The sequence below is a fragment of the Tribolium madens genome, unplaced genomic scaffold (assembly GCF_015345945.1).
Source record: "Tribolium madens isolate multiple individuals breed KSU strain unplaced genomic scaffold, Tmad_KSU_1.1 Scaffold_91;HRSCAF=231;Tcas5.2_LG7, whole genome shotgun sequence".
Classification (NCBI taxonomy): Eukaryota; Metazoa; Arthropoda; class Insecta; order Coleoptera; family Tenebrionidae; genus Tribolium; species Tribolium madens.
The window spans coordinates 7780355-7803843 of NW_025401063.1; the positions used below are offsets into that span (position 1 = coordinate 7780355).

The window sequence follows — 23489 nt, forward strand, 5'->3', positions numbered from 1 at the left end:
TAATTGATTTTGAAAATTAGTGGAAACCGGTCACTTCTACAACACTTGAAAGAAAGAAACACTGTTTATTATCAAAAATAGATTTACTTATAAACCTCATTACTTTTTTATACATTTTCAATAATAGACACACATCTATTGCATTTATGATTATTTACGTATTCGTAGATAACTAGGTATTTGGATATTTGGTATTTTTTTATTAATTTTTTGTACAAAATCACAACCAAGCAGCGGCTAAAGGAGCTGGAGCGAGAGATTCTGAGGTTGTAATGGTACCAGCAGGACCAGCAATCAGAGTGCCACCCCATCCAGTCAAAACAGAAGAACGAGCAACAAGACCAGAAGCGGAGACAACACCAGGAGAAGCCAAAGCAGCTGGAGCTACAACCGCAGATCTGGCAACAACAGCAGGAGCACCAGCAACCACAGCAGGGGCAGCTACAAGCCCGGGTTGGACATCAGCCACTACGGTGCCTCCAGGAGCAATAGAGGAAATAGAACTTCCATCAGGACCGATAACCGTTGCACTGCTACTGGGGCCTCGTAAAACTCTGGTAGCAGGAGCGGCAATTAATCCTGCGTAGGCACAAGCCACAACGGCCAAAAAGACTACAGCCTAAAATTTAAAATTATTGAAAAAAATAATGTTTCTTGTGTGTACTTACAAAATAATTCATTTTTCTAGATTTGGTTTTGCGTTACGTTTGGTGAGAAACTGATGTCGCCAAAATGATCTGTGCGTTTTTATAAGCGGTTCCAGCCTCAACAAAAATAATTTACATTTATTTTGGTTCTGATGCAACCCTTTTTTATATTTCATAAAAGAGGCTTTGTAATGAATAATATTACGAATTTTAAACCAGTTGAAAACAGACGGTGTTGGTTTATAAGGTTTATTTCCATTTATACAAAGCTTAGAAAAAACTGTTTCTTTCTTTTAATTTAATTTAATCCTAGGTGTGCATTTTCAATATTTGTTTTGCAAAGTTAAAAAAATGTGTTATTTGTTCTATACTATTTAAAAGTTTGTCAATTATGTTTATAACAAAAAAATATAATGGTAATAATGAATGCAATAAAACTCATAATTTTTTAGTCGGCCCTGCCCACTTTTAAGGTCAACATGTTGGTAGAGTTTAAATTTAAAATAAACACCGCAAATACCATTGATTACATACATATGGATATTATAAAAAATAATTGACAAAATATTAATTAGCATTATTAACAAATTAGTTGAAATTTTACAAAAATTTTCAAAAGTTTTATCTACAAATAAATGGTTTAATACTGTTTTGGTGTTTATTGATTTTCAGCGTTTGTTACAACAAAAAAATTATTTGTAAAAGTGATGAGAAATATGATTTTAAAAAATTTAAGTGCTAAAAATGAAATTATAAAAAATGCCTCGATAAAGAAACATTTTTAGTTATCTATTTTTCGATAATTACTCGTGAATTGTGTCCTCGTCAAATCCGTTACTTTGATTTTCCATCTCATTACAACTAACATTTGCAAACTGGTTAATCATTGTCCTTTATGATTAAATCAATGAATTTTTTATCCACTATCGTAATACCACTCTTACTATTCACATACGTGGCCCAATAGTAGCCTAACTCTCCTCAGTTATCTGCTTTTTAATTTAATTTCCTCCATTTTCATTGTGGCAAGTTAGATCGAATATTTTTTATGTAAATTAAACACAATTGCTACCACAGAAAAAGATTAATTAGCACATCAAGGTCTTTGCATTTTACTGCTTATTATAATAGGTTTTCTTTCCAAATTAAAATTTTCGATAAACACAATCTGATTTCCTTTAGTCTAAGATTGCACCATTCACCATTTCTTTCAATTTTCCTGCTAATGCATTTATGTGCATACACGCGGAAAGAAAATGTCCCATGCAACAATACTTGACCCATAAGGGTGTGACAAGGTTATTGATCACTATAAAACCAATTAGAACTTGCAATTGCAAATGCATTACTTTAGTTGCAATCACTAGTGTTACTTCTTATCGCAATGAAAACCCTCGTAAGTATTTCTTGTTGTATTGGTGTTTTTCTCTCATAAAAGTACCAGGAAGAACGCCCAATTCTAAAGGTCACTTCAGTACGTTCAGTCCGGCCTTGTCTCAAACCTGATCTCACAAATTAACAATATCGATACAACTGTCGAAATAATTTAACAAAAGAAAATGTCACAGCAGGTGATAATTTGGGAACATTTTAGTGCGTAGTCGTCTTCGTAGGCATCGTTGCCGCAGCTCATGCTAGCGTGATCGGCCTGGGGCTAGGACATGGAGGTGTTGACAGTGCGGCCATCCTGACAGGTCCTTCGGGAACCGTTTCCAGAACCGGACATGGCATTATCGCCGGGCCTGCTTTAGGCGTAGGCCACGTCGGTGTAGTCGCCGCCGCTCCTTTGCTCGTCTCCCACCACGCTGCCCAATTGGGACTGGAATTATCAGTTCCTGCAGGATCTGGACTTGAAGGACAATGGATTCCAGATGTCAACGAAAAATTGCACGACGATGGGTCCTACAAACCCCACGTTTATGGGTGGTAGGGTGTAAATCACCAGTACCTTTCATTGTGTATTTTGTGCTATAAAAAATTTCGAAATAAATATTTTATTTTTGTATTAGTTTTTCTCACTTATTTAATCCTGCGCTACGATCAGCGAGTGTTGACCTTTTCAGGACATGCAACTAACTGGAGAAATATTTGACCCCCAAATTGTGATTAAGCTTGTCTGAATACCAGATTTTTGGTCGTCGCTCTTGATTTGAATAAAGGGATTGTTTATTCTAATTTCAAAATAAACACGTTCATTTATATACACGGAAAATTAAACTTGTGAAAAGTCATTTTGTATAAAGCACAACTTTTTAATTCAATCTAAAGATTTTCGCTTCTCTGATAAGAAATTTAATTTGTGAATACAATACTCTGGTTTTTACGTTTCACAAATAAACGATTATTTTAAGTGGAATGTGGAAACACCCAGCTTGATGAATTTGTGGATGCTAACCTACATTGCAATTGTAATAGACCGATGTGCAAACGTCTGTGATGAAAAGGTGAGGTTCTCTATCTTTTACAAAGAAATGTTTAGACTGCTTTGCGGTTTTAAAAGAATATTACCATTCTACTTAAATATAATTACGCTACGCTTTTTAATGAAAGCAATTTTATTCTGAATATTCTGTTCTAAGCGTAGGTACACATTTTTTTTTAATTACAAAAAGTTATTTTGGAAGCAAAATGTGTAAAAGAGCTTGTACCTATTTGAATAAGAATAAGACAAGAATTCATATAAATGTTTTTATTTGCATACATGGTACTAAACATATGTATCTTTACAAGAAAATACACTTTACGTACTTGTCACTTTTTGGAAGAGACACCTTGGGTAGTAAATAAATATTAATTTAATTTTTTTAGATCAATTACTAACAAAGTCTTAGACTTCTAGTGAGCTTTGACACAAAAATTTTTAGAAAAAATACTTTTTGTAATTTACAGTTGCAATTTGTTATTTTGTAACAACTTTTTGGCAGTAGTAATTTGCAAATATGATTTAATACACGCATTTAAACAGAGAGGAAGCAAAAAATTAACAAAATAATTGGGATTTTTTTATTTTCATCATTATTATTAATATTAATATAATAATTAACATATGATTTGAGCATCATTTAAATGAAAGCTTGGTATATAGAAGGTTTAGTGATGAGTAATGTTTCCAATGCGAAATGTGATTGCTGTATTGGCATTATTATCGACTTCTTAAAATAAATTCTGTTCAAACTGCAGAAAATTATTTAATTATTTTATTTAAATATATCATTCATTTAATAAAATGTTTAAAAATTAGGCCATTAATTACCGTAAATTAAAAGGATGCTTAAATTTAAAAAAGCAAAATTTTAATACATTGTCAATTACAACGTATTTTATTAGTAAGTACACAAAATACACTTATTTTGGTATTTTGCCATTTTGACATACTTTCTTTATAATAATTTCTAAATTTAGTAACAATATAAGTGTTGGAAAATTTTTTTGATGATAACACGAATTTTATAGTTTAAAAATCTCGCTTCCTAACGGTAGCTCGATTTTTAAATTGTCTCTAAAACTCTTGTTGTCTTAATAGCTATTTTAAATATTAAAGCTGAGTGTTTTTTTTAAAGAAAAAGTTATTTGTAGTAGATTCTCGTCAAAAGACATTGCATCACACAATACACGGACACCTAGATTTTTATATTCGCGATTGCGATACACAATAATTTTTAAGGAACTACAACCGAATGGGTGTGGACAAGGTTACAACCACGGGTATAAATACGAAAATAATTTCGTATGTCAGTATCACTTTTTTGGCTTACTTCAAGCATTAAAGTAACTAACACAATGAACACTTTGGTAAGTAGTGAACAATTACAGCAATGATTTTGAAAACTTTTGCAAACTTTTAAATCTGAATAAAACTGTAATTAAACCAACTTTCAGGGTCTTGCCGTCTTCTTGGTAGCTGTAGCCGCCGCTAACGCTGGCATCCTTGCTGGTCATTTGGGAGCTCCCATCGACAGCGCCGCTGTTGTTGCTGGTCCCTCTGGCACCATCACCCGCTCTGGTCTCGCTGTCGCTCATGCCGCCCCTCTTGCCGTAGCTCATCATGCCCCCATTGCTGTAGCTCACCATGCCCCTCTTGCTGTAGCTCACCATGCCCCTCTTGCTGTAGCCCATGCCGCTCCCCTTGCTGTAGCTCATGCTCCAGTTGTTTCTCACAGAGCTGCCCAATTGGGGCTCGAACTCTCTGTACCAGCCGGCTCTGGACTTGAAGGCCAATGGATCCCAGACATCAACGAAAAATTGTACGATGATGGTTCTTACAAACCCCATATTTATGGGTTCTAAGGTGTTCAGGTGATCTAGTTAATTTTATGTTATGATGTAAATAAAGAATTTTATGAATTCTATAAATAACCATTTTATTTCCCTCCGTGTCTTTATGCATTTTGTTTTAACTAATTTGATTATATCTACCCAATTACACCCAAACAAATAATTGAAAAGTGGGAAATCTGAAAAAATGCACGTCGGCAACCAAAATAAAACGGTACATACATTTCCACTGACCAAGAAAGTCTAAAATCCATTCTAGAATATTCCAATATTCTAAAGGAAAATAATGGATTTTGTGTTTAAGCTTTAAGGTAATAAACTATAGTTCGGATAAAAAAAGTGTAGAAGTGAATCATTAATTACAAGTAACAAATGCATCTCTCTGTAAGTGTACAAATTGTGAAGGTAAGTAAATTATCTTATTCTATTTAGTATTTTCAATATTTTGGAGTGTGCATTTTTGTATTTTTTCTAATTCATATCTCATGTTTGCAGAAGAACTTTGAAAGCTGATGTATTAAAAAAAGTATTATTATTAAAAAGTTGGATGTATTAAACTAAGTATGAAAAAATTATGAAGAAAGTATCATATAGCAATTTAATTCGTGCAGTTTTGTTAAACATACCCTGATTTTAAAGTATGTACAAATATTTTGATAATAGAGCTTAAAAGAAGTCATATAACTCAACTTGCCTTATAAATAAATTTAAATTTTGGCCTTTTACTTAACTTCACCAACTCAAATTGTATACAAATATGATCTCTGAGATTAGCTCTTTAAAATTTATTACATTGTTTTTAAAAAAATGAGTCAGAATTAGTAAAAACAGCCACAGAATAGTGTCCTCATTTTTTGTTGTTGAAAATACCACCGAATTTCATTACCACAAATCTTACCGGCCAGTGGCAGTGTAAAGATTGGAATAAAGTCTTCAAAAGGTTCAAACTTCGTTTACAAAGCATTTTTTTGGACGCCAAAGTGATGGTTGCATCCTCAATATTTCAGGAACTATAAACATTCCAGTTTACAAGGTGTTCCACTTAAGAGTTTCGGATTTTATTCTATAATAATCTTCTAATAGTATAACTTTAAGTAAATTAAATTTTTTTAAAGGCATGCTAAAACCTTACTTTAAGGGTTAGAGTTGCGATATCAATCTCTGCCCACCATATAGATAATGTACATTTTAAATTTTGTTAGAATTCGTTGTTAAATAACAGAGATATTAAAGATATTTTGTATATTTGTAAGTAAATAGTTAACCACTATTAAACTTAACTAAAATTTTGGAAACTATAAATACATAACACTTAGAAATTTGAAAATATGAACGCAATTTCACAAAGAATGCGCCCTTGGCTATACAAAGTCTATATAAATTGACAAAATAAATATTTACAATCTTGTTTTGTTAATCATGATTTTAGTTTTAGATTGCAAAAAGAAAAAAAATATTCCTAAATCTGTTTTTTGTTTATTCATAACATTAAGTATAAAATTTTTCATTTTGAAAATATTGGGTCTACAAGACTAATAAACTTTGCAACTATTATATTTAAATTTGAATAAAATCTTATTTATATATACATCATCTTCTAAGAAAAAACATGTTTTTTTTTAATAGTCACAAGTAATGGTTATTAAATAAATACATTTGAGTAGGAAATCTCACTTTTGTACCACCTGCTTTTATTTGCCCAAATCTTAAAATGAAGTGTTTTAGAAAATAAACAAAATAAAATAAAAATATTACTATACGTAAGACCACGCCCGGAAGGACAATATCCAAATTTTTAACCTGTTTGAGTTTATTTTAATATTTTTTGTAAACTCGCTCACAGTTAAAACTCATTTTAGAAAGAACCACTCTTCTACTGTAGGTGGGTGTGGGCAAGGTTACTTTCGGCTATATAAATTCGAAAATTTTGGTAATCTGTATCACTTGTTCAGCTTAAGTCAAGCATCAAGTATCGCAAAAATGAACTGTTTGGTAAGTTTCTTTCTCACACCCACATGCAACTCAATTCACGACATCAACAAAAAATAACAACATTCTTTTGTAGAGCGCCATTGTCCTCCTCGTAGCTGTAGCCGCCGCCAACGCCGGCATCGTTGCCCCCGTTGACAGCGCTGCTGTCCTTTCTGGTCCCTCCGGAACCGTAGTCAGATCTGGTCTCACCCATGCCCCTCTTGCCTACCACGGACTTCATCACGGTTACGCCGCTTACGCCGCCCCCATCGCTCACCATGGCTTCGTCGCCGGAGCTCCTCTCGCTTACGCCGCCGTCCCCGCCGGCCATGGACTGGAAGGACAATGGATCCCAGACATCAATGAGAAATTCTACGATGATGGCTCCTACAAACCCCACATCTACGGATTCTAAATAGGCTGAACCTGCTGTGTACCTTTTTCACTCTTAAAATGTTTTAGAACAAAAGTTTTGTGATTACAATAGAAAAATAAATAATTTATTTTCTACAATGAATCTTGTTTTTTACTCACATTTTTTACTACATTTATTATAATGGCATTAATGCGTAAATATTCAAAACTTTTATACAAGGTGTGCAGAAATTTTAAGAAGTGTTAATATCTGATATATAAGAGGTGTAAACCTGCATTTTAGCGTTGGAAAATTTGTCAAATGAATGAACGAAGCTTGTATCTTTTGAGTACTTTATTCCAAAGTTTATTCCTAATAGTTACCAACCAAGTTGAGATAATTAAATTCGGTAGTATCTTCTACAAAAAACAATTATGCAAAATTTTTACCTTTTCATAATTTTTTTAATACAATGCCACTTGTTTCTGTGGTAGTTTTTGGTAATATTATAATAATTCTTTTTTTTAAACAAACAATAACGTAGGTATTGAAGAAACTTAGAGATAATTTTTATTTACAATTTTTGTTGGTGAAGTTTAAAAGCTGATCACCAAATTTAAATTTATTTGGCGACTAAAACCCTCAATATTTCAGAACATATAAAATTGGGATAAAACAAGTTGAGTTATTTTTGTATCATTCACTCTCTTAAAATTTGCACAACTATTAAAATCACTCTGTATAATATTACTAACATAATTTTGGTTTAGATGCCAACAAACTCACGTTTAATTCAACAGTTTTCAAGCAAAAATTAATAGTAATGAGAAGATATTTTATTTTACCCTATTTTGCGAGATAAAATTCTAGAAATTGTTTAATACTCTTGGAAATTAGTACTGAGACCATCCACTTTTCTGTTTTAATACTTTTATAGCTCTTATCAAATGCATAACTGAAGAATTTTAATTGAATCTATACGCAATCAAGAATTAAGTTAGTGTCACACATATTTATACGATATCCACCGTTTATTTGCCTTGACATTTATGGCACATATGATTAGTCTTTTATATTAAATCAAAGACTTAGTTGCACTTGGTTTACCTTTATTATATCACAAAAAACTACATCTACAGACATTTATTTACAATAAATAAAAACAAAAAATTTCTTTTATGGACTAATAACTGAAATTTATTTCTGGCAGTAAAAGGAATATTACAACTTAATACAATTTCAATGTTAAGAAACCCAAACTCTAGTGCATTATTTGTAAAAGGCAATAAATTAGAGGTCAAGATTACACTAGAACTAATTATGTATTACTACGTGATGTCTTGCATTAATAGTGCTTTGTTAAAGTGTTGCTAAATTTCTTGTAATTGACTTTTAATTATCAAATTAACTCTTGGATTCCGGCCAAGTTTTCTAAATCTATTTTTGATTGTATATATATTTTTTACAATGATAGCTGTGACAGGTGTTTAATTTTCAGGGTCGTATAAGACAGGAATTTTGTACTATCAGTCGGCACAGATAAAATGAAATTATAGGGATCATCGGCACTTGTTATTATTAAATTAAAATTAATCATAAAATACGACAGTCTTACAAAAGATTTTAATGAAAATGCAGTTATTTATGAGATGCTGTAGCAAATAACCCATAAATTAAATTACGACTGCTAGTTCTATCTCGCATCTTCGCCGATTTGAGTAATAGAACAATGAACTCGAATCATTTCCATAATTTTATTGGTAGACTTAGAATGAAACTGGCTTCGATTTGACACCAAACAAGAGCTAGTAGTAATTAAATAAATTTATGTCTAATTCTGTTCATTATCGTCAGGATGATGTGTGTGACATTTAAAACAAATAGATTTCCATAAATTTTTAGTCTATTTGAGCCCAGCCGCGACCGAACCAGTTAATATGCAAATTCGCACCGAATTATTTCGGATGTCTACATTTATGCGGAAACTTAATGTCAAATTGAGTGCAATTTTGGGCGTGTACAAGGCTGTCATCTCACTATAAAACAATCTGTAAACCAACACCAGTATCACTCCCCGAATTCAAACCCCAGCGCCATGAATTCATACGTAAGTCGAAACCGCACCGTTATTTCACTTTCATTACGTATAATCTTTAGAGTTTCGCAGTCGTCCTTGCAGTGGTTGCCGTAGCTTCCGCTGGAAATGTTGTCTTTCCTGCCCATCCTCTTCTTTCCGCCCGGGCCCTCGTGGCCCCTGTGGCGGCGCCTTTCGCCGCCAGGTTGCTCGTTCCTGCCGGTTCTGAACTCGAAGGCCAGTACATTCCTGACCACACCGAAAGCCTCTACGATGACGGCTCCTACAAACCCGAACTTACTCCAATTCCTCTGAGTGCTTCTCCTTACGGACTTGTTCCAGCCGGTTCCGGACTCGAGGGACAATACGTTCCTGACTTGACTGAAAAATTGTACGACGATGGCTCGTATAAGCCGGGTCTTTATGCGTAATTGTTTGTTGGATGGAATAAATTGTTAGAAAGTTGATCGTTTTTATGTTAAAAAAGATGGCTGTCTCGTTAAGTTTGCCAATGTAAGATTTATTGCCGTTGGTAATTTAAGCGAGCAGTTGGGTTTAGTGAATCTATTTTGCTATGGAAAATAGAGTAATAAATCTTGGGATATCTACATAAAGTCCGAGACAGTTTGAAATTATACCTTTTCATAAAGACAGCAACAATTGCTTGCCTCAAAGATGCTTTTTCAATAAATGAAAACATCAAAGATATCAAAAAAATTTGGTCTGCAAAATGCGATATTCAAAAGAGTCTTTGCTGACAGAAAATTATTTTAGATTGCTTTATTATATTTTTATTAAACTGTTACAATCTTCTTAATGTGTTACTCGCAGTTGCTTTTTAAAAATTAAGTAAGATATGTATAAAACCTAAACGATGAACTTCATTTATTCATTTATAAACAAGCAATTGATGGTGGATACATGTTATTAAATTTTTTACAATTGTGGAAGCAACCTTGTTATCTTCTACCTATCAATATTAAACGTATTTTACGAATACTTTTTATTTTTTAAATTTATTAAAGAGGCGCTAATACATATCTTTCTAAATAAAGCACAGGGTGCGCCAGAACTCGCGCCCCAGAAAAAAATTTCAAGTAAGGTAAGATACCAGGAACACGAAAAAAATGTTTAAAAAATTCTATCTGTCAAAAAATTTTGACATTTATTTTTTGACATTTGACATTTTTTTATATCTATTTAATGATACTGATGATCTTGTATATGTTTTTTTACAACTATTTAGTAAAGGGACAAAAAACAAAAAACATTTTTTCCATGTTCCTGGTATCTTACCTTATATGGCATTTTTCTCTGGGGCGCGAGTTCTGGCGCACCTGTATATTTCATCAATTTGTCAAAAATTTTCAACAACTATACTTAATTAACCTATATCTGTGTAATTACATGAAGTTACATGTTACCATAATTTTTTTTTTTGGATAAAACATTAAAAATTATTATAATTTGATTCATCTTTTATTTTCCATTCATATAAATGACTAGACCCCACCATCTTTTGTAACCCGAGCTAGATCATCAACATTTCTCACAATATCTTTCAACATTGCAGCCAGCTTTTAGGCTTTGATTAAACTGAGTGTAGTTCAAACACTTTAGCTTGTTAGTTAATTGATTCCCATCGCAATGAGTGGTTCTGATGTTCATGTTGCAATTTGTAGTTTAACAAATATTTGATCATCTTAAAACACTATTCAGAAGAAATTATTTCCCACACTTTATATAATTTATGTTAATTACATTAACACAAATAGAAAAAAAACTTACTTTTTAAGTAAAGAACTACTAGTCCAGTTATAAGTTCAGTTATACTTTGCATTTAAATGATGCAACGTCATACAATAAATTTGTAGGTTTGTTGCTATAAGAAATTTATTGACTTTCAGACGGTAATTATGTCATTGATAGAGTGTGAAAAATGCAAGTCCGTTCACTTTTTGAATCCAATTAGAAATATTTGAAATAATTGCAACAAGGGTATTTACTCGTGTTTTTGACAGCATTTTACTTTTGCAAATCAATCCAAACACGTAATTATAATACCAAAGATATTTTCGAGATTTATAATAAAAAATATCCAGACGCTTATGACTATTTCTTAACCGTCCCCTACTGTTCAATAACACTGTCTAAAGGGAACACTTGGGTGTGCAAGGTTACCACCAACACTATAAATGCACTAACAATTCCCTATCTTTATTACTTGCTCAGCTAGAACACAACCATGAACTCCTTGGTAAGTACCCAACCCACCCCAATGTCCAGTAAACACAACCATTTTTAGACCGCTGTAATCCTCTTGGTAGCCGTTGCCGCCGCCAACGCTAGTGGCATTCTGGGCCATCATGGTGTCGTTATCGGCCATGACATCCATGGTGTTCCCGGAACCGTCACCGGTTTGGGAGCTCCTGCTGTCCTCTCAGGGCCCGCAGGAACTGTAGTCAGAGGCGGAGTTGCACCTGCTCCTGCTGTGGTTGCAGGACACGGAGTTGGTGTTGTTGGTCATGCTGGTGTTATTGGCCATGCTGGTCTTATTGGTCATGCTGGTATTATTGGCCCTGCTGGTATTGTCGCCGGACATGGTCTTTTGGGACATGGGTTGATTGCGCCAGGTTCTGGATTGGAAGGACAATGGATCCCGGATATCAACGAGAAACTGTACGATGATGGATCTTACAAACCACATATCTATGGTCATTAGACTCTAGTGTGGGTCTAGTTTTAGGGACGTGCCATCCCATGTGTTCATTTCTTTCTTTTACACTAATTCTTCTCTCCTCCTGTGTCTTGTGTTTTTTTTCCGAATAAAAAAAATTAAATTTGTACGTATTTTTTTAATAAACAAGTGTTGTTTGATTTAAAAAAAATATGATATGTCTCATTGCTACTTGGTAAATAGTCTGAATTATTATTAGAAGCCTGCAGGGTATTATACTGCAAATTTAAACAATCCAATCTCTAAACAAACAACAATTTGTTTTATGATTCCTTGGGGTGCTAGTTGAGCACATGTGCTGTATCTTTGTTAAATTTAGAAAATTTAATCAAACTTTATGTAAAGAAAAAATAATGAATGAGATTAATAAAAGTTCTCTTGGGACTAACCTTCGTTAAGTGGTGACTGTCGGTAAAATTTATTTAGAATATTTTATTGTTTTTAAAATAATTATACAAGAAATAAAAAATGTATAGTTTTTTTTACAAAAATCAGAATATAAAAGTACCAGACAAAATACTACTGAAAAATTCATGTCAGTAGCAATGGTTAAATTTTACAATGAATTGAATCACACATGCATTTTTTCCACTTTTATGATTTTCCTAAACACAATCTTTACCTTACCACAAATCATTTTTTTTTATGTTTTATATTTCCTTACTCTTTCCTTTATTTGACATAAATCTCAATTATCTAAGTTCTTTGTTGTGTGACTAAATTTATAGTCCACATTAACTCAGATAACCTGAGTGTAAGTAGTTTGGGTTAAACAAGATTTTATTATATTTTTTTAAAATAAGCGTATGTAGGAAAAATGACTGGACTAGAGTGCAATGCGTTGGGTTTTTGCTTACTTTATATTAATTACATTAGAATAATGATTTATTTGCTACCTACATTACTGCAAGCTATTATTTCATAAAATATGAGTAGATATAAAATAACAAGAAATCCAATATAATAAAAATATATTAAAAATTATTTTGTTATTTCGTAAAATAAATGTATACTTACTCTACATTTTTAGTTATTAATGTATGGTAAACTAATACTCTATCTAGTAACATAAGGCTTGGCCAGACAAGGTTACTTGCAAGTTATAAAATGCAAACTTGTCGCTGCATTTATTGTCAGTCCATACACTATCTCAAACCAAACAAAAATGAATTCCAAGGTACGTACGAGTATATACGTAACAAATTACCGCAATTATTATAAGCGAAGCACCACAATTACAGATTACCATAATCCTACTATCATTGTTTGCCATTGCCAAAGCCGGACTTGTTGAAGTCCTTCAAGGTCCCAGCAGCAAAACCAAAATTTTGGGTCCAGACGGCAGTGCTATTGATGCGGTAGCTCCGGGAGGCACTGTTGTAACAGATGGGCAAGCAGTCGTTCCTGCTGCTCCTGCTGTTCTAGCAGCTGAACCGGCGACGGTCGTGGCTGGCCCTGCAGGATCTATTGCCACTAGTCACACGTTGGCGGGACCTGCAGTTGTCCCTGCTGTAGCGCCGGTTGTCGCTCCTGCTATAGCTCCGGTTCTTGTTGCCGAAGGACATGAAGGCGAATACATTCCAGACAATAGTGAACAACTTTATGACGATGGCTCTTATAAGGGAGAATAATTACAGAGTTTTACTATTCGGCTTATTTATGGTTATTTTAATGTAGTTAGTGATGAAACAATTTTGTTCAAATTGTAGGTAGTGAATGTATGTGCCAATAAATTATTTATTTTATAAGCTTATGAGTTTCTTGCTCCTATATGTAGTAAAATATGGAAAAAATCCATGTTTCCACCTATCAATCAATCAGTTTTCCTTTATAAATATGTAGATTAGTTTTCAAAGGTGTTGCATGTTTTTCTTTAAGAGTGTAATCACTCTGCGATGATAATTATAGTCGCTTTGTGGCAAACCTGCACAACACGTAAGTTATACATTATTATTTCTGGTAAAATGTGAAATTGCAGTTTTATTTATAGACGCCGTGACATTTTCGTCCACATATCCTCGTTTTTCATTGAGAAAAATCTAGAAAAATGTGGTGAATAAAATATCACCTCATGCGTCTGGTGTTATTTTCAGCATTGTTTCTTTGTAGGTGGTCTTATTTCCATGAACAAAGTAGGTAACATTTTATTCAGTGGTGCGTGTCAGGGTGTGTAGTCCGAACAAAAGCACATGTCCATTAAACTGTTTTAATTCTGGCGAAAAGGGTGAAGAAAAATAGCGGTTTTGTGGTGTGGTTCATGAACTTGCTCGTTGAGTGCCGGTCGAAAGAGTGAAAGTTCCGGACGTGTTATGTGGTGTTTGTTTTCAAGAGCAAGGTTCCGTTGATTCCGTCACTGGCGTGGTCTTTTTGCCGTGGGCTTCTTGTAATGTGGAGCAGAACCAGTTGGAGGCGACCTTGCTTCTGTTTCCTTTACGCAAAGTCACGTTGCTTAAGAGCGAGTTCCTTTATATAGGAATGTTGGAATTTTGTTGGATTTTTTGTTTATTATAAGATCAAATGTTAACATTGTTAAACTTAAACTAGTCAATTAATTCAACACAGGAAAATATTTTAAATACTATAGGTTCACTCAGGAGCAAATACCTACTTGTCCAGAAAAAGAATGTTAATTAAAAAACACAAAAAAAATATTGAGCCTATTATTTCAATGTTTTTTATTAAACAACAATAACTACAGTGATTTTAAATGAATAACATATCGTTTAACTCAATGTTATTTAAAAAAAGACAGATTTAATTATATCAACATGTACCTTGAAAGTGCTTCTTAGCATGCACTAAATAATGTTTTTTTGTTACAGTCGTGTCCAGAGGCTCACGAATTCCGCGAGGTCCAATGCTCAGCATTCAACAGCATTCCCTACCAAGAAAATCTTTACGAGTGGTCAGCACATTACGATGATTCAAATCCGTGCGCACTTACCTGCAAAGGCAAGCCGATTAGTGAGTCAAGTACTAATGAGGATCCTGTGCTCGTTGTGGCAAAGCTTGCAGATAAAGTTCACGACGGAACTAGATGCAGACTAGGAAGTTTGGACATGTGTATCGATGGAAAATGTCAGGTAATTTCGGTGGTAATGACAGTGACCGACACAAATCAGTAATTTCAATATTATCATGTGCACAAACAGAAATTTCTGTGTTACATAATAATACATCATGTAATACATCATGTCGTATGGTGTTGGAGCCTAAAATGGATGGTGTGTCGCTTGCAGGCATTCAACGAAATAAATTGATACGTGTTGCTTGTTTTGTCTAAAATGGTTTGGAAATTGATTTACATTCTACAATAAAATAACTAGGGGGCGAAGAAAGGAATAATAGGGAGCTTCCAAATGTTTCAAAAATAAAAACATCTTCAGTGAAATTATTATTTTGCTACTAAGATTTACCATAGCTTTTAAAATTGATTCAAAATTTCTTAATCATATATTTACAATATATGAATTTTTATTAAGATTATTATGGTCAACTTTAACAATGGCAATTGTAATTAATGTTAATTAAGCACTAATATGCAATATCAGATATTTTTAATTGGAAATAATATGTTTTTTAAAAGAAAAATGAAAAAATTTAACAGCTATGAAAACATAATATAATAATAAAAACGTTTTTAAGAAATAATTGGATAATTATTTTATTCGTAGGGGCTTACCTACACATTTATGTGTATGTAATGTATTTCCAAGAAGTATAAAGCCTTTCATAACAAAGATTAATTTTAGGTCCACCAGTTATTAAGCTTCCATAATGCTATGGCTTTTCAGAGAGTTTACTGAGAATAGGACCCTTGAGATTGAAAAAGGAAATTCATTGAATAAAAAATCCAAATGTGAAAGCTAGACCTACGTATGTACATCCCTATTCAGATGTTACTGCTGAGAATTTTTGTATAAATACTTTTTCGTTAAAGAATAAAATAACTGTTAATAATATACAAGACAAACAAGTTATGTACAAATAACAATAATTTATTGTATGGCTTTGAAGACATTTCAATTTAAACATTGATAACTGAAGCAGTATTCCAAAATTCAATTTCTGACTTATTTTAAAGAAACCGTTTCAATTTGTTGTAAGAATTTAGCGTTGTTAGTGAAAATCTCAACAAGAGCGTGTATCAAATCCCAAAACCATGGTAAAGTATCAGCCACTTAACTGTAGTGCGACTTTTATCGAATCGCGATTAAGGTCGGATTGACAATTTTCTCGATGTTCTCTGACACCGAAAATATACCAATGCTATTTGGCGGAAATCTAACGATTTACAGCAACTTTTATGGCTAGTACGTTATTATTGCCCCTATAACACCCGGACACATTTTTCTTCGAAAAAGAATTCTTCCACCTCAAAAATAAATGAATTATTGTTTTCACATTGTGACAACGTTGTTTTATAACACTAAGTTAATTATAAAATTCCTGCAAACTTTAAAACTCGTTTCGATACTTTGAATCGGCACTATAATTGCTGTCGATGTTGTAATTTCTCCACAGCGTGAAAACGCCCATTTGAATGTATTTATTTTTTCACACAAATTTTAGTGCGACTACGAATGTTTTGCTACAAGTTTTCAGACAATAGGGGCAAACAAACGTGCGGAAGCGCTGCCATACTTCCGCTAACCAGCTACCTTAATTTATAGAGGAGGCCACACTGCATCACTGGATTTTCTACAGGCGATATTTTCTTTTTTATTTAACAATGCTGTTTGTGTCGAAAAGCTCATAACGGCTCAACAAATTGGTACTTCTCCCAAACATATTTTTCGCTTCAGTTACCTCTGACCTGTAAACCTACATTAAATGAATTTTTCACAGCTTCATTTAGAGCGCTGGTTTAAAATTTATTTCTCTGTAATAAATTAAAATTACGTCGAGCAAAACTTGAGTCAAAAAAGTTAATAAAAAGGAAGATTGTTTTTGTCAGCTCTTGTTTGCAACGTTTAATTTCATTTAGATTTGGAGATCTTGAGCTGTTTTTTCGTAATAGGATAGGTAGGTAGAACCTCATCTACCAGGATTTATGTTCTCTAGTGGTTGGCGTCGAGATTGACGCGACCTCGTCTTGAAAAATGTTCTGATAAATGTGTAACTGCACAAATATTCCGTAAATCTGTCAGGAAAGAAAGCAGATATCAAACCGTCTGCTCCACAACTCATTTGAGAGAAAGATTACTCCTTTATCCTTCTACACTCTAAACATCTAGTTTTGCTCCTTCCTGAAGCATCATCTCGCGATAAAAATTTCCGGATCAAACAAAAAATCATATAAGCTTTCATCCATTCACAGGATTTTGAAATAAAATCTACTAATCTTTTTATAATTATTTATGACAATTTCTCTTAAAATTCTCCGATATCCAAAATGTGCAATTCAGTTATTAAGAAGTAATAGTAATTTTTGCTCAAAACTCGTTTAATTAAAAGTAAAACTTTTCTACCGCCTGGGGCTTTCATTTCCGAATGTTATTCCAATTAATTTATATCTTTATGAACGTCTAGGAGTAGCTGTTCGTAGACTATTCAAAGTCAAGAATGGTAGAGTATTAATATGGAAAGAGGCGGTTGAAATGACGGAAGCGCTATACACTTCAAGCCTCTCATTTATTTATTCATCGCTTTGAGGTCTCGAGAGGCCCCCGAACTCCTCAACAGACTTCTCTGCAAAGCACGTGCGAACTGAGAGCCAAGAAATTGTGATGGAACCTAATAGATAAGGCGCGAATTTGCAACAATCGCTTTACATAAATAAATAAAATAGTGAATACACAAAAAAGCTGACGTGCTCGGGATGCCAGACTGAGATGTTTGATTTTTCGTTACTTTTTTTCTAGAGAGTTGGGTGCGATCTGAGGATTGGGTCAACGAGACAAGTGGATGAATGTGGAGTCTGTGGCGGAGATGGATCGTCATGTTCGAGACCTTTGTACCACTGGACGCTAACGTATATGTCACTGTGCTCGGTGACATGCGGCGGAGGTAGGTATACGACAATATGGTCCCAAGTAAATAAGTAAGAAAGCAAGACAAACTTCTTACTAAAATATGATTGCAAAGAGCATTGCTATGTAGTACGTATACGAGTATATCATAAAAATACAAATTTTGATTCCATTATGTTCCACTATTAAAAATTGTAAATTTATTTTATGTTTTTAAACTTTATTAATACCTTTTAAAGAAACTATCATTTATTTATTAAATAACGAGAATTTTTAAAATGTATTTTTTGTTTCATGTAATAATTATTATTGGAGAAACGTAGGCTTTCAGTTTTAGTTATGCCTTGTGGTATCGTTCAGTTACCGTGCCATAGCCTTTTTCTTTTTGTCCTAAAGATGCCCTTTACAAAAGCGAGCAAAACGTCTATCTTTCCTTATAAATTGACGCTGTCTAACTCAAAAAGATCTAGATTTCAATAAATATTATTTAAAATATTATCCCGGCGCATCCACCATTTTTATCAGAATTCAATGGGACATAATTACAAGTCTTATAACTTCCATAATATCCAAATTTTAAAATTAAAATAATAAAATAAAAATTAAGCGGCTTATTACCCGGCGCATCGACGATTTTGAAACTTTTTTTTCCTTAATTTTTACAAAAACTAAATTAAAATTTGTTAGAATCAAATATGATCTTTTAAAGAATAATATTTACATTGAAATAACTTTTGCTTTATTTTGGATTCAGTTGTTTTGTGTTTGTGCAGAAAGTAAATTAACTAAAATGCTTTAAATTTCAACCCGCGTTTGCATTTTATAAATGGGTAACAGATACCTAAACACACCTGTTGATGTTTTAAATGTATTGAAATAAATGTGGCTAAATCATTTTGATGACAGGATTTTTATTCAGTTCAATTACCCCTGCTTCGCAGCGAATGTAACGCTAACTAAATATATAATTTTCTTCACTGGTAAGCAAATATATCTCAAGTTCTGTATTTGATTCCAGGCTACAAAATGTCACGTCCCTTATGTCAGAACCGGGTGACTGGAGAGGAAGTTGAAGAAGAACTCTGTAACGAGTCACAAAAGCCCGATTCGACGATAGTCGAGTGTAACATCCATAACTGCCCTCCCAAGTAAGCATAAAGTGCCAGCCCGATACTCATTACTTCGACAATAACTCAAATTAATTTTTCTTAACTAGTGAGCAACTAGCAAACTTTCTTCCACGGAACAGTATTACTTTTATTAATAAAAGCAAGTATATCAAATAATGCAACGACCATTAAACGAGTATTAAGCAATGGCAATTTGCATATTTGTGTAATATTTGCAGTAAATTAACCATACAACCCCGAAGAACGTGGCTCGACTAATTTAAGACGTTAATTTTGAAACTTTCTAGACATAAATATGGGGTACTAAAACAATGTTTGCTGCATTGAATTATAAATGAATGGAGAAATCCATGATTTATAACAATTAGAAGTTTGGCGTGTTGTTTTAATATTTCCAGAAAATAATTTGTTTGGAGATAAAAACGTCATTGCAACATAAACTCCAGGATAACATCTTTATTTTAAAAAGTTAGTTATTCTTGTTCTTGACCCACTTTTCTTAAACAGACTGCAAGACGACGGTACATTTTTGTTAAGACATTTATGAAGGTAATGAATTACAAAAATATGAACTTTAAGTCCTTACGAGTAAACTAATTGCACAAACATTTCAAGTTTCTGTATTATAAAAATCAGTTTAGCTATGAGTGATTTTAATAAAAAGAACTGTATTAGGACGGCACCTAAAAAACATTCCAGCAATTGAACAACTTAGTGCTATTCAAATATGTACCTTTTTTAATTTTTTCGTGCAACATTCTTTTATGTATTCTTTTATGTTTTTTAATTTAAGTAATAAATCTGCTTGATTACGCAGTTATCTACACTGTCAAAGAAAGAAAGATACTCAATTTAACATTTAACATTTAGATGATAAGCTCTAAGGTAGGAATGACGAAATTTAAGAAAGCAATATCTACAAGAGAACCTACTAAATAGGTTTCATAGTAATGAAAAATGTAGTGTTGTTTTTAAAGCTTTGAGAATTTTGAAGCAAAATGCTCAAGAAAATTGTCAAAACAGTTAACACATGATTTCAGACACATTAAATTACATTTAATAATTTTCAAATTGTGTGTTTTAGATGGCACGCTGGTGAATGGGGTCCGTGTTCAGTGAGTTGTGGTGGAGGATCAAGACTTCGGCAAGTATATTGCGTGGAAGAAGCCAACAATACTAAAATTAGGGTTAGTAAAGTTTTGACTTAATGTATTTTTATATTAAGATTAGTTAAACGCTTCAATAAGTAATAAAACATTCACATGAATAATAAAACCGCGTTATCCTTAAGCCATTAAACAAACTTAATTGGTTCTCGATATTTCTTTTAACGGCTCATTCGGGAGCCATAAAAACGTTATTTGCTGAAATTATCCAAATGAAAATGAATAAAAACTTTCTTCGATTGCGAATTACGTGCTAGAATTACAATCGCTTTGAAAACTGTTTATTGCGGTCTCCCGGGGAGTCCAATCTAACAAGGATAACATTTCAGGTTAATGATCAGAAGTGCACCGGACACAAGCCTTGGTTTCAGGAAGCCTGCAATCAAATGGTTTGTCCGGCTTGGATTGCCTCGTCGTGGTCAGGAGTAAGTTTTGTGATAAAAACAGCAAACTTCAATATAGCGTTTGTTGAAGAAGTTCGTCTTTAATAATTATTAATTTTGATAATTTCTCAGTGCTCGGTATCTTGCGGGGAAGGCACGCAAGTGAGGGTCGTTGAATGCCGAGATTCCGCAGACAAGCCCAGTTCATTGTGCCCTCAGAAACTTAAACCTATTGACAGCAAGTCCTGTTCGACGGGCATTCAATGTCCGCATCACATAGATGCCAGCGAGGAGTTTTTGCCCGGTCTCTATCATACTCAACCTTTGGTCCAACCTTATCCTCCACCACCGCCAGCTCATGCAGAACGACTTGTCGGGGAGCAGGTTGTGCCCTCTGAAAGCACGTAAGTTCACGTGTTTTGTAGACCCATTTTCTTCATAAAGCTTTCAATGTTAGTGCTACTTGACTTTGTTAAAACCCCTTTCCCAAATTAGTGTTGACTCACACAGTCGATGTTTAACAAAAAGTGCACGCCTTAAATAAAAAAATATAAGTATTAAAATTTTGTATTACACAACGGCAAAATGTTGTAATTTTGATGTGTTAATAGTGACATAAAGTTGTAATAAGTTGTGGCCGATATTGGATCATTTTTATAACGTGATAAAAGTTAATTACCGTTGCAGTGGTGTTTGATATTTAATGCGCTATGAGTCTGGGAATTAAGATGCAGTTTATTGAAAATTACTCATTACTCATTTAATTAAAATTTTATCTTTTTCTTTATTGTGAGTAATGATAAATTTGTCAAATTATTCACATTTTCATACTTCAATTGAAATTTTATGAGTATTAAGAATAAAGCGTCACTTTATTCGCTATTGGGAGCAAATAGTAGTCTACATACCGAGATGGGAGGTGCTTCATTACTAAGGCGAAATTTGATAACAAAGCTGTGAAACGCCGTGGTTAGCAATAAGACGAGGTAAAGTCTGCTGAAAGGTATACCGTGTTTAAAAAAAAATTTGACAAAATTTGGATAAGCTGTTTCAATCTAGAAAAATTATGTTTTATGGTAGTTATAATTTTAATTAATATTTTTTAGATTTACCGTATAACAGCCAGTTTTTATTTTGCAAATTATATGTTTTGCTTTGAAATGTTTTTTACACACATGATCCTTTACAGTGAAAATACAGTCTTTTCGGAATTATACGATTAGGCAACATTTTCCGTGGTAGGTATCGAAAATAAAGATAATTTTTCATTATTTTTAGCATAGCCACTTTTAAAATTGGTCTCACAACATTTTCTTTCCATTTCAAAATGTAGAAACATGTATTAGAACAATATAAAATTGCTGAAATAACTACCTCAGGTGACCAGTTCGGCCACACTTCAGTTTGCGCAGTGCATGCACTCGCAGCATCACCTAAATATGTTACACCGTGGTTTTAAGTTATGATAAATTAAATTGTTGTGTATGCGTCTTGGAAATGTGTGAAATAGTAATATTTATGAATGGTTCGACGAAAGATACGCTATTTGCTTGCAATTATGAGTTGTTATGATAAGGTATTTTTTTTATTAATTGTAAGAAGTTTAATGTTTAAAAACCATTTTAATATATTTATATTTGTTTAATAAACTGAGGAAACGTATTTATTCACAATCATACAATAATAATCAAATTACTTACCTTCTAGTATGTGGTCTTTACATTCAATTCCGAATGGTGATAATTAATGTGATTTCAATAATTATAAAATAAAGTTCAGTTCAAAGTAACGTTACTTAAAAAGTACCTAGTAATTGACGCAAGGTGTGAAATGAACTTTTATATATTTGATCTCTCTGGTTAAATTTTTCTCTGGATACAAAAATAACTACAGTCCAAAAACTGAATTAATTAATAACAAATTTTTGATAAATTGATGGTGTGTTACGGCAGTTTTACAATTACTGATAATTTTAAATTTAGAATTAAATTTTACTCAGGGCCAGTCTCATGATTGAATTAAAGAGACTTTAAAGTTAATGTTGATTTAGAATGTGAAATTTTGCTCAAGGAGTCGGTAGTAATTAGCATAGTCTAAACAACATTTAATTTAATGCTTCTTTAAATTTGATTATGCAAGTGGCCCTTAGAATATTATGCTCCTACGAAATATGTAAGTATTTATGTTCATGAAAAATTTTTGTCTTCGGTACTCCGTTTCATAAAATTACCTTATTTAAAAAGAATTATTTTTAATTAAGTACTAATTTATTTAATTATTTAATATACCTTCTAATTTAATATAATAACTGTTTTCAAGTAAAATTCAATACGTATTTGTTTTACGTTTCGCACCAGAAACACATGTAATAAAAATAAGTTCAAGCAAAGCTTGAATTTAAATTCAGATGTATAGGTAGTTGGCATATGACGTGTATTTTTTATATTAACTTGTATTAAAAAAAATTATAACTATTATTATTTATACAACTGCAACTTTTCGGTCCATTCCTTCATTTATTGTTGCCGAGCTCGCTGCATCACCTAAATATCTTACACCGTGCTTAAAACTGAGAAATGTATTAAAATCAACACGTTTTTATTTTTTCATTTACTGCAATGGGAAGCCAAGACATTAACTTTTAAACTATTTTTAAAATAAAAAAAATTATTAATCAAAGAACGTTCTTGAACGATGTGATTAAAAGGCACTTCTGTTTTCTCAATTGGTAACAATAACTTTTTAATATTAAATTAATTAAAACATTAAAACACTTTGC

The 23489-nt window shown here is 32.8% G+C and overlaps 8 protein-coding genes across 12 annotated transcripts in view; 7 read left to right on the forward strand and 1 right to left on the reverse strand.

Annotated features, from left to right (window-relative positions):
• The window catches only part of LOC123011439 (protein madd-4), a 112182-nt gene that overhangs the window by 81101 nt on the left and 7592 nt on the right, over nucleotides 1-23489 (forward strand). For 3 of the 5 annotated variants that reach the window (XM_044408864.1, XM_044408865.1, XM_044408866.1), the window contains exons 5-10: nucleotides 14882-15142; nucleotides 17924-18068; nucleotides 19050-19179; nucleotides 20246-20348; nucleotides 20657-20752; nucleotides 20843-21114. In XM_044408864.1, the coding sequence (XP_044264799.1) occupies nucleotides 14882-15142; nucleotides 17924-18068; nucleotides 19050-19179; nucleotides 20246-20348; nucleotides 20657-20752; nucleotides 20843-21114 (1007 nt within the window). Of the gene's footprint in view, nucleotides 1-14049; nucleotides 14192-14355; nucleotides 14395-14881; nucleotides 15143-17923; nucleotides 18069-19049; nucleotides 19180-20245; nucleotides 20349-20656; nucleotides 20753-20842; nucleotides 21115-23489 lie in introns of those variants that run through there. The other 2 variants (XM_044408867.1, XM_044408869.1) reach the window with 2 other exon arrangements.
• On the reverse strand, nucleotides 46-779 carry LOC123011448. The gene is made up of 2 exons (XM_044408879.1): nucleotides 669-779; nucleotides 46-619 (listed from the first exon to the last, which is right to left on the reverse strand). The coding sequence occupies exons 1-2, from the start codon at nucleotides 678-680 to the stop codon at nucleotides 221-223; spliced, it is 411 nt and encodes a 136-aa protein (XP_044264814.1). The 5' UTR covers nucleotides 681-779; the 3' UTR covers nucleotides 46-220.
• Nucleotides 1906-2652, forward strand: LOC123011451. The gene is made up of 2 exons (XM_044408883.1): nucleotides 1906-2043; nucleotides 2242-2652. Exons 1-2 carry the CDS (start codon nucleotides 2032-2034, stop codon nucleotides 2575-2577), a joined length of 348 nt encoding a protein of 115 aa, XP_044264818.1. The 5' UTR covers nucleotides 1906-2031; the 3' UTR covers nucleotides 2578-2652.
• LOC123011446 (larval cuticle protein F1-like) lies at nucleotides 4300-5000 on the forward strand. Its single transcript, XM_044408877.1, has 2 exons — nucleotides 4300-4439; nucleotides 4527-5000. Exons 1-2 carry the CDS (start codon nucleotides 4377-4379, stop codon nucleotides 4932-4934), a joined length of 471 nt encoding a protein of 156 aa, XP_044264812.1. The 5' UTR covers nucleotides 4300-4376; the 3' UTR covers nucleotides 4935-5000.
• Nucleotides 6797-7410, forward strand: LOC123011452. Its single transcript, XM_044408884.1, has 2 exons — nucleotides 6797-6914; nucleotides 6988-7410. Exons 1-2 carry the CDS (start codon nucleotides 6903-6905, stop codon nucleotides 7306-7308), a joined length of 333 nt encoding a protein of 110 aa, XP_044264819.1. The 5' UTR covers nucleotides 6797-6902; the 3' UTR covers nucleotides 7309-7410.
• Nucleotides 9196-9787, forward strand: LOC123011450. The gene is made up of 2 exons (XM_044408882.1): nucleotides 9196-9355; nucleotides 9406-9787. The coding sequence occupies exons 1-2, from the start codon at nucleotides 9344-9346 to the stop codon at nucleotides 9751-9753; spliced, it is 360 nt and encodes a 119-aa protein (XP_044264817.1). The 5' UTR covers nucleotides 9196-9343; the 3' UTR covers nucleotides 9754-9787.
• Nucleotides 11428-12168, forward strand: LOC123011447 (collagen alpha-1(X) chain-like). Its single transcript, XM_044408878.1, has 2 exons — nucleotides 11428-11579; nucleotides 11628-12168. The coding sequence occupies exons 1-2, from the start codon at nucleotides 11568-11570 to the stop codon at nucleotides 12042-12044; spliced, it is 429 nt and encodes a 142-aa protein (XP_044264813.1). The 5' UTR covers nucleotides 11428-11567; the 3' UTR covers nucleotides 12045-12168.
• On the forward strand, nucleotides 13159-13807 carry LOC123011449. The gene is made up of 2 exons (XM_044408881.1): nucleotides 13159-13236; nucleotides 13301-13807. The coding sequence occupies exons 1-2, from the start codon at nucleotides 13225-13227 to the stop codon at nucleotides 13688-13690; spliced, it is 402 nt and encodes a 133-aa protein (XP_044264816.1). The 5' UTR covers nucleotides 13159-13224; the 3' UTR covers nucleotides 13691-13807.

Coding starts and splice junctions, on each gene's coding strand:
- LOC123011446 (XM_044408877.1), top strand. CDS start 4,377: ATGTCAGTATCACTTTTTTGGCTTACTTCAAGCATTAAAGTAACTAAC. Junction 4,440..4,526: donor CTAACACAATGAACACTTTG/GTAAGTAGTGAA, acceptor ACCAACTTTCAG/GGTCTTGCCGTCTTCTTGGT.